Consider the following 17,094-nt stretch of genomic DNA (forward strand, 5'->3'; position numbering starts at 1 on the left):
TGGGTTGTGATGAACCAACAGCATGTCAACCGGATGAGCCGCTCTCATTCAGAAATGATTCATTTTTGGTCGTTTTAACACCGGATTTATTGCCGCTGTCACGTTTCTGCGCTGCGGAATGTTATCTATCTGCAGCCGCTGCACAAAAACACGCGCGCGCGACCGCGCAGGGATCCAGCCTGCGGAAGCCAGAAGAGTCGAGGCGGCGCTAAATTAAATTAGCATACTAACTAGTTAGCTGTGCGCCAATGTGGATGGACGGGTGAGCGGAGCCTCCTGAGCAAACACACAGCTTCTGAAGTCGAGACGCCAACGACTCCGGGGATCTTGCTACCGTCCGCCTGCCGAGGAGATGGGGGACAAGGCGGGCACCAGGTAGGACGCTTAACGTTAGCGGCTAACAGCTAGTTAGCATCCTTTCTCACGCACTTTGCTATCGTTAGCCGAAGTGCTGCTGCTGGCCCGGGCGGGGGACATTTTCTCAGCTCGTGTAGCAGAGATTTGACGGCTTCATAAAAGGGAAAACCCTTGCGAAAGTTGGCTTAGTGTTCCAGTGGTTCTTGTGTGAACCTGTACAGTTGTGACCTCGGTCGTAGAAAGCGAAGACACCGCGGCAGGGTGGGGTTAGCTAACAGCGATACATCTCCAGTGGATAGGACAGCCTCCGACCAGAAATCTGTCAAATCTCAATATCTTGCTGCTGAATCTGTCAAATAAAAACAAAGGGTGACTAACGAAGACTATTTCCTCTGGAGCATAGGAAATACTCATACTACTGCTCTTTTGTCAATAGCATTTTAATTTTAATTTTGTAAACCGGAATTCCCACGGTGCTTTTCACACAAAATACAGCAGTAGTGGGCGGTATCGAACTAGGGAAATCTAGTTAAATGCTTACTTTATCGAATTAAAGTGTCGCCAGGTCGTTTATGTCAATGCCGAATTTAGCTAAAGGCTGACGGGATTCAAGGTACTTGCAGATTAATGTTTTATTAGGTTTACGACACACGGAATGCATGAAATCAAAATATTTTCAATGGAGTTTAGTATGACCGCACATACTGATGGGTTTTTCGGGTTAGCCTGCTACTAATGGAGGCTAATTTCCAAATGAAGATACCGCAGGCTAGTGCTAATTAGCTGTAAATAGACTTTGGAGTATATAAAGGATTTTCTTTCTTTCTTTTGCAGAATTTTGTTAAATATTGCATTACAACAGTGGACGATGTTTGCTTTAGTTGAGAGTGAAAACGCGTCTGGAATCGTTTGTGTTTGACAGATGAGGATGTTCTGTTGACACTGGAATACAGATTACTTAAAATTTGGGAGATGAAGCCTTAAAAAAAAAGATTAACAAACCGATCGGTTTAGAGTAAGAAACCTAAACGAAAACTGAAGCAAGAACCGGAACATTTCCTTTTTAAAAAAAATATATACATGTATTTTCCTCACCTTCAAAACAAATACACATGTTCATCTCAATTCCTATAAATAAGTTAAATAATGTGTGATATTATGTAAAAATAATTTAATATCATTTACTTCATAAATTGTCTATCTAGAATTAAAATCAATTCATAATAAAGGTAATGTGTTCGTTTCATCAGAACAACATGTTTTTGGACTACAATTGTTAGAGCGTCATTCTGTTATAGAAAAATTCATAACACCATACAGTATAGAATATATAAGAGACTGAGGAGATGGTAATTTATTGTAATGAACTGTACAATGTACAAGGTGTCTGTTGATTTAGATGCTATCACGTGGTTGTAGCCAGTTTTGTTGTTGTGCTTTGTATTTTCCACTATCATATATTGTTTTCCTCTGTATGTTCTTTAAAGCCTAATCCAATGTATCTGACCCAGATTAGTATGACTGACCCTGCTTTCAGACGTCTGAGTATGAGTTAATCCACAACACCTAAAAACCATCTTCTGCACATGGAGGTTTTTAAATCTCATCCAGCTCAGGTAGTTGGGGTTTATATGGGGGAGGTTTTGTGTCATTTGCAGCTACGTGTGTTGTTCCTTAAATTTTCAATAGCAGTGGGATTTTTTGCTCAGTATTCTGTCACACTAGCTTTAAAAGCGAAGACTGTAAGGTTAAAATGCTGACAATCAGGTTTAATATGTTGACATCCCGTATGTTTGATGTGCAGACAAAAGGTCTGTCCTTTTACAGACTTAAATGTTCTGTTTTCACTCAGTTCACACAGACATATGACATCATCAGCTGCTTTATATCATACAGAGAATATATTTCCTTTCTATTATTTTCCAACGGGATCGTTTGAACACATGATCTCCATCTGTAACAGATGCTGACATTTGCTCCCAGCTCTACCCACTTCCGTGGTAACTTTCCTGTCTTTCTTACCACCCTAAACTCCCAGTCACTTCCTGTTAGGAAAAAGGTGGGAAACAGGGAGGAGAGGAAACAAGCAGGAGGAAAGACAAACCTTTTGCAAACAGTGGCAACTGTTGGAGAAACGCTGATATGCCCCTCCGGCATAAACGCAGTATCATACAGGAAGCCGGTGGCTTCACACTCTATGGATAATACACCATGCTAGCAATACATTGACCCCCAGCTGGCAGGCTGGGGTTTTGTGTGTTGGTGTTAACGGTTTGGTTTGGCGGTTGTCACTTGCAGATTAATCTCTGAACACATTGGTTTTCTCTGCTAAAACATCTGCAGCCAGCAGTGTAACATTTTGACTTCAGCCATAGAGCAGCAGTCAACAGACCCATCAGACATATGGCATTTTTGTACTTTGTTTTTGAAGGTAAAACCAACCATAAGAGTTAGAACCACAACAGTTTAAAAAAAAATGCTCATCAGACTTCCCAAAAACTCAGTGACTCCTTTACAGTTGTTCTTTTGTCCAGCCAGAAGTGTAAAACTTTTATTTACTGTCCCAAATTAGGATGGCGTTGAACATGGTGGTGGTTTGCCCACCAGAAACACATTAGCGTTAAGTGTACGCAACATTCAGAGTATTTTTTAAATTTTACTGAGCACCCAGGCCTCTGGAGTAGTTGCTGAGGTAATTGTTCAACTTTTTTGTATTGTTCTGTGACTTTGTAAGTCAATACACATAAACTGACTTCACACAGTTGGTTTGTGTCCCTGTGAAACTGTCCTTGTGTTATTTGTTGCGCTGGGCACATCATTTACATCCTGTGCTTCGGCCGGACAGTTGTGTTCAGACATCACAGCATTATGCGTGAGGAAGTAGTTAATTTCCTGTTGCTTGGCTTTTTTTCACAAGCACAGAATGGTGAAATTCTGAATACGACGTCCGATCAGCAGATGACATTTGTGGAAAGTTGGGCATTTGTCAGATGTCCTATAAGAAGTAATTTAGGGGTGTCTAGAATCCTCTGAGGCCATGATCGACCAGCGGGTGACACTTATAAAACCGGAGCGCTCTGAGCGTCCTGTTGCTCTCTTAGCTCCTAAATGGTGTAAAAGTTTAGTCATGGAGCAGCGGTTAACCATAAGCCGATTAACTGCTGCAAATGTGATCAGCAATATTCGTACCGGTTCAGCTCATGGAGTTTCCGAACAGTTTCTGGCTTTTGCCACAAGGTTTTTAATCCCTGACAAATTGCATTTGTGAACACATGGCAAACATGTATGACTTTCATTTTCAGAGACATGCTTTGGTTGGAGACATCAAGATGGAACGACAGGTTTATGTTCGCTAACCTCTATTGGCGAGATGCTAATCATTAAAGTTGATTGTATCAGGATGTTGTTGCTGTACCATGAACACCATGTCTTATTGACTGGCTTGAACTCTGATGGAACTCTGAGAGCAGAAGCTGCAAGCCATTCCATTGTCTTCACATGAAAACTAAGATACTCTGTGATGAACTCAGAGGACGATAGGTCTGATACCCGACTGTTTTCTGATGTTCTATCGGTGAAGTATCAGGAAATAAAAGCTTTAACAAAGAACTTGCTGCATTTTTTTTTTGAAAAATGAGTATAAACTATTATTAAGTACAAATTAATTGACACCAGAGGTGATTTCTTTTCTCCAGTCATATTTAGAAATGAAAGTACATCTCCAGCGGGCATGTCGTATATTTTATGGAAATATACTAATGTTCTCCTGAAATCTCCTGCTTTGGTTACCTGATATTTTCTTGTCAATCAGCTGCTGCTTCTTCACAGATTCACTGTTTGTTGAGCCAGGAGGTTCATTATGTAGCAGGTGATCATTTTTAACAATCGCCTCCCTGTTTTCCCATAAACCACTCGGGTAACATTAAAACCTGTCTGACGCCTTGTGGTGCATTGCCCTGTTGATTTGGCGCGATGCTGAACGGTGGTATGACGTCTGCCTGTCTTTAATCTGCTGACATAAATGTCATCAGCACAAAAGCACAAAAAAAAGACGCAGGTTTAGAAGAGAAAGAATGTTCAGAGCTGTGTTTGAGTTCAGTTTCTGTTTGTCTTCTTTTGCATTTGAATTTCTAAGAAGCAGCATGTGTGAACTGGTGGTGTGTTCGTGCTGCAGTGTGTTTGTGTGAATGAAGTGTAGTGAGGAACCGGCCCAGTGAGGAAGTGCTGTCAGCTGCAGGTGAGACAGAAATGAAGCCAGCGTCAGAGAGTGTTTGAGTCACGATGTTCAGAATGTGATGTCCACCCCGTCGGCTAATGAGTAGCCCTGTTTTTAGGTCAGTCTGGTGTTCAAATGGCTGAATCAGCATCAAACCATCCTGCTGAAACAAAAAAGTGTCCGTACAGCTCAGTGAACTCTCACCCAGCCGAGCGACGCTTTCCTGAGCGATCAGACGACATTTCCTGTGCCTTTGATCTGCCTGTAATGTACAGACGGTCTGCACAAACAGGCGCCATGTTATAGGTCCTATATTTACCTTTAGTTTCAGTTCTAATGTGGAATAATTCCATAAATGAAGCTGCACCTCAATTCACACTGACGATGTTTGCCTCTGGGTGTTGGTGTAAGTAACCTCATTTTAAATCATGTTGATGTCTCAAAGAACACGATTAAATAAAACCAGCTTTGAATCAGACGCTTCTCGGAGTCGAGCTCTCATTATATTCCTGATTTAGCAAAGCTTATTTACTTTCACAGTTAATTCAGTTAATATGTACTGAAACAGTTTTGAATGCCGGTGTTTCCAAGAACAATTTGACAGCGTGTGTGTGTTAGGCCACCGCAGTCACGTGGCTGCTGCGCTGGAAGAACGACAGCCTCCTTGTTGAGAAAATGGACAACCGTTAGTCACTGATTGTGTAATGAAGTTATTAACTGAATTTGTTAAACACTTCTGATGCGTCATTGACAGCGTCAGAATCCAAATGTTTAGTTCACTGGAGCAAAGCCGGGTCAGAATGACTCATTTCTCTCCGTGTGACCGCTTTAAGTTCAACTCTGATAAACGTGTGTTCATGTTGGGCTGCAGAGTTTGTCTGACAGGTTCTCTAAATGGCTGATCTAATAGCAGGCAATTTATTAGACCCTAAACCTGTTTGTAACCTGACTTGATTTTAATTTGCTGCATAACTGGTCAATATAACCAGTACTCAACTTTTACTACTTCCTATCCATTAAGCAAAGAAGAATCACAGGAATGTAAACGAGCAAGAAAGGGTCGACCTTAACGCCTGTTTTCTGTTTGTTGATTCGCGGTTGAAGCTTCCTATATTTGTGCTCCACTGCTACTGAAAGCTGTTTGTTGTTGTTATTTTTTATCTAGTTTAGTCCATCAGCTGCTATTATAACAAGAAGAAGAAGAACTTATTCCTCATGGTGTTTACCAATGCTAGGATAATGCAAGCAATTACACAGAAGCTCAATGGAAAATCCCCGCAGTGAAAGGTCGACGTCTTCAGAAGACGGCGCTGGTTTTAGGGGAGGTTTGTTGTGACAGTTTCACCATCAACACAAATAATGTAATGTGTAAAATTGTCCAGGCCAGAGCTGATGCTGAGCAGGTCGGCTCAGGTCGTGTTTGGGCATGAAGCGGTGAACCAGTCTGCCATCGCAGGGGACGTCGAGTCTGCAGGCTGTTTATCCGAGTTGCCGTCCCAGCAGGAAAGTTTCAGAAGCAGTCAGACGAGCATCGAAGCGTGTTTTACATGCAACCGGCTGTTTTCTTCCAGACCTTATTCCCACGGCAGACGCTATCAGAGTTGTGTAGCAGAAAGTGAATGCAAGACAAGCAGATCGTCTGCAAAGATAAACATCTGACGTCAGAAATCTGAAAACAGAATCACATTTCAGCCCTGCTCTGTTCAGATGAGTCATCTGTCCCTTTAATTTACGACCAAGGTTCAGTAACAGATGTTGTTTATCAGTCTTATTATTTTTCTGCCTCTTATCCACAGGGCATTGAGCCGGTTCATGGAACGAAAACGAAAAGCAGAAACTTTTTGTATTTTGCCAGGAACGAAAATGAAACCAAAAACTTTATATTTTTATTGTTCTGGAATAGAATGGGTTATTCAAAATAAAAGTAGCTGGTTAGTACCCTTTTTTTTTCTTTTTTCTTTTTTGTTCTTGAAAAACAAAAAGACCTAATGTTTCACTTCCTGTCATTCACTCAATGTGTGATGAGAGCATTGTCGAGGTATATCACCAGCAGCCAACGAAAAGGCAGTCTCCCAATTTCTATTTTATTCATAACCGGTAAACACTGCAGTCTGTCACTGTTAGAAAAAGTTGGGTTTAGACATTAACTCAGCAGTCATTTTCAGAGCAGAGTTCCCCAGGCTCTGCTCTGAAACTTTGTTGCATTATAAGCTGCCGCAACTTCTCCGTCTTCCTCCGATTCTCCGTCCTCTGTTCCGTAATTGGACCAGTGCTGTGTTTACTGTAGGAACAAATCTTCTGTATGAAAAGTAATTGCCAATTTAAAAGTCCTAAAGATGCCTACCTATTTATATTTACAATAAACGTTATTAATCAGCTCGGGAACTATAATTTATTTGTTCTAACCTGTTCAGGAACGTCAGTTCTTGGGTGGAACGTGCAGTAAAACCGGGAACTTTATAATACTTTTTCTGTTCGGAACAAACCAATTGACAAAAAATTCTGGTTCAAAGCCTTGCTTATCCATGCCTCATTCTCTATAGGAGGGGTTGTGTGACCTGATTTGAGGATGAGGTTGCTATGCTACATCTACGTAGCACTAGCCTAACAGCTGCTGCGGAGGAAAGCTATCCCTGCCTCGGCCTCTGACACAGCTGCAGCCACTGCAGTCCTCATGTGTTAAATATGTATGCTGAAAGGAAACGGTCAGTGAGTGACAGGAAGTTGCCGTCAGCTGTGATGTGTATCTGCCGATGTTCCATTCTCTAGGCCGTTTGTCCCTGCAGAACTTGCCTGTATTTTAATGGCTTCAAATGGGCGAGAACCTCCTGCGTTTGTTACTTCCTGTTTACATGTTGGTGGTTCGTGGGGGAGGCGCCCGTTTCTTACAAACACAAACTCATGACAGTTCAGGCCTGTTAGCTTTGTACCGATTCATCTCAAATTCAGCAGTTTGGCTGTCTGATAGTAACTCCGGTAACAATTCTGATCAATAACTGATGCTGATGGATGATATTTATATGCTGTTGATGTACAGGTGTGTCTTTTTATGTTAATCAGCTTCCATTTCACTGATGAAGTGAACAAATTGTGAAGCTGATGTGAGTTTCTCCAACATGACCTCATTGGTCTGACTATAACTTCCTGTATTTGTTCTAGTTAATTCAGAGACAGACCTTTGGGGCCAGTAGGCTTCTACTGAACCTCCACTCGCTGCCACTGAAGCTCAGCTGTTGGAGTTTTTCTCTCAAACCACTTCCCTCCTCTTCACTTTCCTGCTGTGTGGTAATAAACAGTGGCCTGTTTTGAAACAGAGACGCTTCCTCAGATTATTTTGACAAAACTTTTCACGCCCGCGCGTCAAATCGTTCATCCCTCTCTCATGGTCATAATCAGCTATTTGAAGCATCGCTTCTCAGTGTTTGTGGGTTGGGATAAATTAAACCAGACAAAATTAATGACAAACATCTTGGTCTTCCTCTTTCTCCCCTCCCTCTTCTTCCTCTTTCCAAACTTCTCAGAGTTTTCAAGAAGTCGAGCCCCAACTGTAAGGTGAGTCACCGGAGGAAAAGTTTAGTCATATAATCTCTGCTACTCTGGTCGGGAGATAAAGACTTTCATGACAAGTGTTTATAAAGGTTTAAGTGAATAGTGGAAAAAGTCATAATCCGATAAAAACATGCAAGGAAGTGACTGCAGGTGTCTGATCAGATGATTGGTCCCTGCAGGTGACGGTATACCTGGGAAAGAGGGACTTTGTGGATCACTTGGACCACGTGGACCCAGTGGGTGAGTCGGCTCTTCTGGATGGATTTATGTGTTTAATGAGTCACTGTTTGACTGATCACTCCTTCCTGCTCACAGATGGGGTGATTCTCGTCGACCCTGAATATCTGAAGGACAGGAAAGGTAGGACTGCTTTCTCTTCAACGCTCAGCGTCAAAATGTTGGGGGGGAAGGGACACTGGGAGGTCAAAGGATGAGGTCCAGCTGCTGGTTCCTATTAGATTGAGTTTCACGTTGTTAGAAGACACCAGCTGCAGAGAAACCAGTGAAGGTTCTAAGGAACGGTCTGAGTTCCTTTTAATGTCTCTGAAGCCTCCTCCTCCTCCTCCCTGTAGTCTTCGTCACGCTGACATGTGCGTTTCGATACGGCCGTGAGGACCTGGACGTCCTCGGCCTGTCCTTCAGGAAGGATCTCTACATCTCCACCTTCCAGGTTAGCGCTGCCATTCTCAGTGCCTCAACTGTGTTTATCTGACAGCATTTCTCTAGGTATCGGTGTGATCGTTGTGTGACAGGATTTGAATCATTCCAACACTCCTTGAATGTCTCCGTCCGTCTGTCTTTGTCGAACAGGCCTTCCCTCCAGTGCCGGAGGAGAGGAAGCCCAACAGCCGGCTGCAGGAGAGGCTGCTGAAGAAGCTGGGCCAGCATGCACACCCCTTCTACTTCACTGTGAGTCGCTGGTCTCAGAAACACCTGGAAGAAATGACTATAATCCACACTCAGTGGCTAAGAACAGATGTTCTGAGTGCCACCTCCTCTGAAATCTGCGATATCAGAGAGAAGTTCACAACAGAACTCCTGCTTTATATCAGGTTTTTGCTTCTCTGCTCCTTCAGATTCCTCAGAACCTCCCATGTTCGGTCACCTTACAGCCTGGCCCAGAGGACACTGGGAAGGTAACGCACACACATAAACGCATACAAACATTAACCACTGATCCGTAAATTAGCTTATTCCCAAATGGGGACTTGACATTTATCCCCAGTCGCTCTAAAGGCTCCCAGTTTGAAGTTTAAAGTCTGAAATTTTCCAGGCACAGTTCATAAAATCACGTTAAATTATTTTCCTGTACTTAAACTGGACACAACTCATTTTGATTCAGACCAGAGATGGGGTTTTTTTCTTTCTGTTACCCTCCAATTGTTTTATTTTTAAAGTTCAGATTGTTGTTGTGGGTCTAGTGTTCATCTAAACACGACTGTTCAGTGAGCGCTCCTCAAACATGAGCTGGATGACGGTGTCTTGCGGCACTGAACGCTTTTCTCTTCGCAGGCCTGCGGTGTTGACTTTGAGATCAGAGCTTTCTGCGCCAAGTCAATAGAAGAGAAGATTCACAAGCGGTGAGTTCAGACGAGCAGGAAGCAGTTTCCACAGAAACATGTTGGAGGGGAAACGCTGATCTACAGAAGAGCTGTGATGAAGATCGTTTAAGTCTGTCCCTTCCTCAGGAGATTGGTCAGGCTTTTATTTTGACAAGTTTGGACCAGGAACTGTCAGAATCGACAAATGCTTTTCCACATAGGTGTGACGACAGTGATTTGCATAACATGCATCAGAAAGAAGAACCTGTTCCAGGATCAGCTGATGTGGATCTCCTTTATGCAACGCGCCGCTCCATAAGCCGTTTGTCGTATTGTTTGTGCTGCATTAACATGAAAAGCAGATGATCCCGGAGCCCCAGTTTGTCCTGTTGACTTTGTGTCTCCACCCAACCGTGAGACATTACGAAAGTGTTGCTGCTGTTGATTTAAGCCCCCGTAGACAAAGCCCCTCCCCGGTACAGCCTCCCCCCTTCTGTTATGAGCGCATGATTTTAAAACGCATGCACAGGTACTGCAGGCTGAAGAGGCCTGACGGATGAGAGGAAGGATCGCCTCACTGCATCTTCTTCCTCACTGGGTTGGCCGCCAACGGCTATTAGCTGTTCCAGCCTTGTGGTTGTGACACATTATCTGTCTGAATGTCACACCCCCGTCGAGTCTCAGGGTTTTCCACAATGATGTTGATTCTTTAATTCACCGCTAATGAATAAATAATGGAACAATGCCCCGGGTCTATGTTAGCACGGTCTGTCAATGTCAATATGTGATCAGGTGTTTGTCTCCAGAAAAAAATCCAAGTCAGCGTCAGACTCCCAGTGTTTGTTAACAGGGGGTGAGGGGAGGCATGTGTGATGATGGACTCGGACATGTGGAACGTGTGTGCAGGAACTCTGTGCGTCTGGTGATCAGGAAGGTTCAGTACGCGCCGGAGAAGCCGGGTCCGCAGCCAATGGTGGAGACGACCCGAAGCTTCCTGATGTCTGACAGATCCCTCCACCTGGAGGCCTCCCTGGACAAGGAGGTACACACACACACACACACACACATACACACACAGAGTTCAGATCATCTGTTTTTAAATCATGAGACTGACGAGTATCTCCTATGATGCAGCTGTATTACCACGGAGAGCCCATCAGCGTCAACGTTCACGTCACCAACAACTCCACCAAGACAGTCAAACGAGTGAAGATCTCTGGTACGGTGGCCTGTTGGTGTCTCACGTCAGAGTTATCAGTAGTTAGTGGAAGGAAGCAGCCATGATTGTTGGACGTTCTCTCATTGAACTCAAAGGTAAACGTCTTTTAACGCGTCTAAATCCCTTCTTTCTCCTCTCTGCAGTGCGCCAGTACGCTGACATCTGCCTGTTCAGTACTGCCCAGTATAAATGTCCAGTGGCCCAGCTGGAGGCAGAGTAAGTTCCGGTTGAATGTCTTCCTGCTCCCAGTAGGGAATCTAATGAATAAATAGTCAGATATTTCAGGCTTTCAAAACTTGAATGCTTCAGATTAAAATGAAAGTCCAACAATTACTGTATTCAAAACGACACAAGCATGAAGTCGTCAGCGTGACATCCATAACCTTTATCCGGAGATGAACTCACATGTTGTTTATTCATTATTTTTAGTTTGGTTGATGGAAGAACACCAAAATGATCCCATAAAGTCACATTTCTTTATTCAAGGAGGCGGAAATTCTGATCTGAAATCAGCTCGGATTAAGTGGAAATAAATGTTATGAAGATTCCTTCTGTTTAAACAAGTCAACTGGCTTTTTGTTTACTGTTGTAATAAACTGGTTTTCTTTCTATTTTAACTCTGGTTTCAACCGGTTTAACTCGGCGTAAAGTAAATTAATAGTGGTTTCAACCAAAAACCCTCTAGAAACTGAATGAACATTGAAATAGGATCAACAGTAAGTTTAGCTATGACTGATCTGATGTCGGTCTGCTAAGAGGACGGGGTTTAACTGGCAGCATTGTTTCCCTAGCGACCAGGTGTCGTCTAGCTCCACCTTCTGCAAGGTGTACACTCTGACCCCAACGCTCGACAAGAACAGAGAGAAGAGAGGACTCGCTCTGGACGGCAAGCTGAAGCATGAAGACACCAACCTGGCCTCCTCCACCATGTAAGACACACAGACACACACACACACACAGCGTAGAGGAGTTACACAGGTGTGTCTCTGCAGTCACATGACCACTGCGCTCTGTTGTGTGTTTCAGTGTGAAGGACGTCACCAACAAGGAGGTTCTGGGGATCCTGGTTTCATACAGAGTCAAAGTCAAGCTGGTGGTCTCACGTGGAGGGTAAGACACGCCCTGATGACATCACTTCCTGTCCTCTGACTCTGCTGACCTCTCCTTTTATCCTTCAGCGTGTCAATAAATCAGTTTAAGTTATATTTTAAGCTCCTTTTCCTCCATATAAACATGTTTTTGATGACAGGTAAATTTATCCAATCAAATGGCGTCATGTGTCATCACACCTGTTTGCTCGCAGCTTTTAGCAGCACCAGCAGGAATGTGGTTGAATTTATTCCTTCTTAAACTGAGGGCCAACAGTCCAACCAATGAGAGTTGTGGTTTTTGGGTCACATGACCAGAGATGAAGACCTTCAAACTGCCTCCAGTGCTTCATCTTCTGCTTCAGACCTCTACTGAATGCAGAAGCAGCTGGCGGCTTTTGTGGGGGTGCTGGGCTTGTGCTAGCCATTCGCCACTTGGCCATAGGCGAAGTAAATTCCAGAGTGACGACAAGGTTTTTAGCCTGTGTAGCCACAGTGGCGTTCTTATTTTTAGGAAAAAAAGGCTAAAACTTATAACTATTTTGGACTCGTACGAAAACAATACGAAAACAAACTTTTTCTCTCGCTAGGCGGCGCGCATTTTCTTCATCTTCTTCTTCTTCGTCTCCTTCGTATTCTTCTCCATCGGCGCGCATGCCAAAGGAAATGTGAAGATAGTCAGACAAAATATTACTCAATGTCGACTTGTAAGCTTTACTTCCTATTACAGCAAGCCGCTGTCTTGGACACAGAATGTGGCTTTTTGTGGCTTACTCAATTTGTTTACACTGAGCCACAGTGGCTTAGTCATACTAGCTCCTGATGCAAGCCCAGGGGTGGGCAAGTTAAGAGCAGGGCATCAGGGCATCCATGTCTGTTAGGACCTTTAGCCTCTGATAAACAAGTGACTCTTATTTGCCCCCTGCCGCCAGGGAAATTTGCATAAATGAATGTCACATGACCCAACCACATGTTTCCAGTTATAAAATGGTCTGACCTACATTTTAATTAACAACCAGCTTCCAAAATAGAAAAAAAAAAATTTACATCTTAGATCAGGTCAAACATGTTTTAATCCAGTTGTTAAAGATGAAAACAGACGAGTTTGAATCAGACTGTTGCTGTTTGAGCAGCTTCACACTGTTGTTTTTCAGAGACGTGTCGGTCGAGCTGCCCTTCATCTTAATGCATCCCAAACCCGTGGAGCCGCCCGTGTCCCGCCCACAGTCAGGTGACCTCACACGTGACATCGTAACCAACATCCAAACCTTAATGATCTGGGTCCATCTGGCTTCTGCATAGAACCTGTTTCCATTGAAACTACAGTATGCTAATGTGTGTGTGTGTGTTACAGCTGTGCCAGAGATGGACCCCCCCATCGACACCAACTTGATAGAATTTGACACAAAGTAAGCATCAAGTCTTTTATTTATAAAATACTTTTTGTAGAGCTTCTGAATCCGTTGGTTTTGGAACAAACTGGACCGAAGAACAAAACTGTTTTTTAGAAGAACTCGTGATGCAAAAATGAAAAGAAAACCTTTTTTTTTTTTTTTTGACATTTGGTTGACTGTTCCTCTCCGCCTGTCTGTCCCACAGCAGCATCTCCCAGGACGACGATTTCGTGTTCGAGGACTTCGCCCGCTTACGGCTCAAAGGCGCCGTGGACGACAAGGACGAGGACTGCTAGGAGCCCGCCAACACCTTCATACGCTCGCTTTGAAACCACCACACGCACACACACACACACACACACACACACACACACACACATAAACACACACTCTTTCTCTTCACGTTGCATTCCCCGGTGGGGGGGACGGATGTGGGCTTGTTGGGACGGAGGCCTCTCAGGGGCGTCGGTGGTTCTTCCTCTCTCGCTTCAGCCATTCGTCTGTCTTCTGTTTCCTTTCGCTGATGGTTGTAACGTTCAAGCGGCCGCGGGACAGACGGCGGCGGTGGCGTGGGTTCGAGCATCTGCTGTTTGTTCTTTTCTGTACTGTCAGGAATGGGCGGAGCTTGTGAGGTTAACGGAATGATCGGCTGAGAAATAAACGATGTAGGAAGTTGCAGCAGCGTTTCTTCTTCTACTTTAGATTTTAAAAACAGAACATCTATATTTGAAACGAAGTAAATCAGGTTTGTGCTTTTCTTCAGGCGACGCTGTAGGTTTTTAAATCACAGCTGGAGGGGAGACAACAACAACAACAACAACAACACACTGTCACAACAGTCCTACACAAACGACTGTGTTCAGTTTCACCAGCATCCTCCGTCATCACGCCCTGAACCTGTCGGTCTGTCGTTTGCTCGTCGTGTCATCGCGTTCAGTACTTATTGTTTAATCTCAAATGATTTTCATTTAAAGTCGAGCGTATCGCTGTATTTCACAACATCTGACGTAAATGGAAGAGTCCCGGGATGTTAAGTCATCTCGTCGTTGAACTTTTTGTCCCCTGAAAAGCCCAAAAAAGCCGTTTCCTAAAATAATATCCGTCTGATGGGTCAAAATGAGTTTGTGGGCTTCAGGAAAAATCAGGAATGACCAAAGAGAAGAGTTTGGTGATGGAACTGTTATAAGGAAAAATGTCAGAAATATTTAGAAAACCTCTGAAATATTCTAGATTAAAGAAAAAGGTTTTTACAGATTGATTTGAGACCATTTGGTTCTGTTGTTCAGACACTGATCAGTCTGTTTATGCCAATGTTGCTATTGGATCACATGACCTTTAACCTGCTGCTATATTTGATCAGAGCCGTCATCCAAACCAAATCGGACATGACCTCCTTTTTAAAAGGGAAAGTTTCTGTTGTCGTGACCCGGCTGCTGTTGGGCACAGAGGAATAAGCTACACGAAGATTTCTTGTTGGGTTTGAATCTAGAATATCACCAGACTTTTCTCTGCGGGGGTTTAAAACGTGTCCAAAGGTCTGCAGAGCTTCCCTGACAGAATCAAAGGCGCTGACGTGTCGGTGGAAACATCACCGTCTTTACAGTTTCAAAGCAATGAGCACAATCTGGGTTTGACCATGACCTGGTTTAAGCTGGTCTGGTTTCTGCTGATTTCAACCCAATGCTGCACCCCCCCCCCTTCCCAAAAAGGTTGCCATTAATAGGCTAAAGGGAAATACTGCTGTTTTTTGTCTTTTATCATCACCTCTCACCCAGAGAAATGCAGGATTTATTATCTTGGGATCAAACTGCATCCTTAGGATCTCCTGCTGCCCAGTAAACTCGAGCCAATCAGAATCCAGCTCTTAAACGCCCGTTCCTGTGTGTCGTGGCCAAAAGGATCTTTAGAAATAACCACGCAAGCTTCACTTTTGTCACTTAAAGTAAGGAAGAACCGACTCAATATAAGGGAAAAAATTAAAAACGACTAATTCTATTGTTACTGTTCACTGTTGTTCGGATCGTCTCTTACGGATGTTTGATAGTTTAATCACTTCAAATTTTGTTAATGCTGTATAATTTAGTTTTACTCAACTCCACATAATTTCAAATGCAATGATTTTATGATGTTAATCCTTTAATTCAGCCCTAATTGTTAAGGTGCCCTGAATCCGGCCTGACAGGCGGAGACGTTAAACGAGGACATAAGACTGAAATCCTTCGGAACAACAAAAGTGTTGCCGCTTTTATTGATTTCTGGAAGGGGGGGGGGTCAAACTTTGATCGATGAAACGATCGGTCGTATGTGTTCGGTTATTATTGACATTATTTGTTAATGTCTGGCCTTAAATTTCATAAAATTAACTTTATAATGAGATATTTTTGATTAAAATGTATTCACTGAAGGACTTTTCTTTCTTGTAGACTTACATTATCCTCTTTGCACTTAAAATGATAATTTTACACTCAAAATACTTGCGTCACTGGGGTTCAGGTTTTGGTCAGTTCTTTATGGTCGATAAGAGATTTAAAAAAGATTAAAGATTGCAGTGTCACAAAAACCTTCGAGGCCAATGAAAACTAATGAGACGTGATTAAAATAAATCAAATGGCACCAGTGTTTCCCTTCAGATCCACGTGAAACTCCTCGTTATTATCCTCCAACGTCCATTTTAAACCTTATTTGAATCTCCCTGCGCTCCTCCATCGCCTTCAAATCATCATTCATTCATTTTCCCCTCAAAGCTGCACAGATTAACATTTCACGACACGAGAGCACCGCACTTTCACCGACAAAACCAACCCACAGAACTGTAGACATCATTTCTGTCGTTTATTTCAGGAGATGAGGAAGAAAGTTGATCTTTTTTTTTTTTTTTGCTGCGTGGCCAATTTTCAAAGTTGTGCTTTTGTGTTTGGCTTCACACAAACCAACAAACTTTTTTTGTAAAAACTGCCAACCCCCCCCCCCTCCTTACTTCGCTCATTGAAGCTGCGACCGTCACCCAGAAGGGAAGAAGCATGTTTTTAATTTTAATTTTATTTTTCGAGCAGTGCTGTGAATCGTACGAGCTGTGATTCTGTCCTTATTTTGTCGTGCATATGTGGGGTAACTTTGCTAAGTGTGAAAATATTTTGACAAGTGCCACGCCCCGGCCTGTGCGATGCTTACCATGTCTAAAAAACAGGAAATGATTTCTGCTGGTTGACGAACACCAGAAAAGATAGAATTATGATTATGCTTCTGATTATTATTATTATGGTGACTATTATTCTACTGTATCTTCATTGCGACCATGATTATTCTCATAATCATTTTAAGAGTCTATTGTTTTGCCATGTATTTTTTAATTTGAGATTTTTATTTTAGTTTTCTTTTTATTATTAAAGGCAAAATGAACTAACAGATCCTGTTTCTTGTGTGGTTTATGTTTAAACATGAAGGTCTGAAAGTAAAACATCCAGTCTTTGAAATAGTCTAAATTTAAACTTAAGTCAATCAGAAAAGCTTCATGCGATGACACATTTTTGACAGTTTCAGACAGGAAAAGATTCAAATTGATCAACTCGGCAGTTAATGCCTTCTGGGAACTACATGCGAATAACGAATTCCGCAATATAGCGACAAACTATTTAAATTATGGTAAACAGTAATAGTAAATATTAACATTTATGACCCTGCCCATACTTATATTAATCCACCTATTACCTTTTCCCACACTCTTATCAAC

General features: G+C 42.8%; 1 protein-coding gene across 1 annotated transcript; it reads left to right on the forward strand.

Moving 5' to 3' along the window:
- The first annotated feature begins 88 nt into the window (after positions 1-88).
- Positions 89-16,769, forward strand: LOC137605674 (arrestin red cell). Its single transcript, XM_068330345.1, has 16 exons — positions 89-375; positions 8,095-8,125; positions 8,302-8,362; positions 8,438-8,482; positions 8,695-8,792; positions 8,933-9,031; positions 9,199-9,258; positions 9,635-9,702; positions 10,570-10,705; positions 10,798-10,882; positions 11,026-11,098; positions 11,674-11,811; positions 11,909-11,992; positions 13,125-13,201; positions 13,325-13,379; positions 13,570-16,769. The coding sequence occupies exons 1-16, from the start codon at positions 353-355 to the stop codon at positions 13,658-13,660; spliced, it is 1,224 nt and encodes a 407-aa protein (XP_068186446.1). The 5' UTR covers positions 89-352; the 3' UTR covers positions 13,661-16,769.
- The last annotated feature ends 325 nt before the right edge of the window (positions 16,770-17,094 follow it).

The sequence above is a fragment of the Antennarius striatus genome, chromosome 13, assembly GCF_040054535.1.
Source record: "Antennarius striatus isolate MH-2024 chromosome 13, ASM4005453v1, whole genome shotgun sequence".
In the NCBI taxonomy this organism is placed as follows: Eukaryota; Metazoa; Chordata; class Actinopteri; order Lophiiformes; family Antennariidae; genus Antennarius; species Antennarius striatus.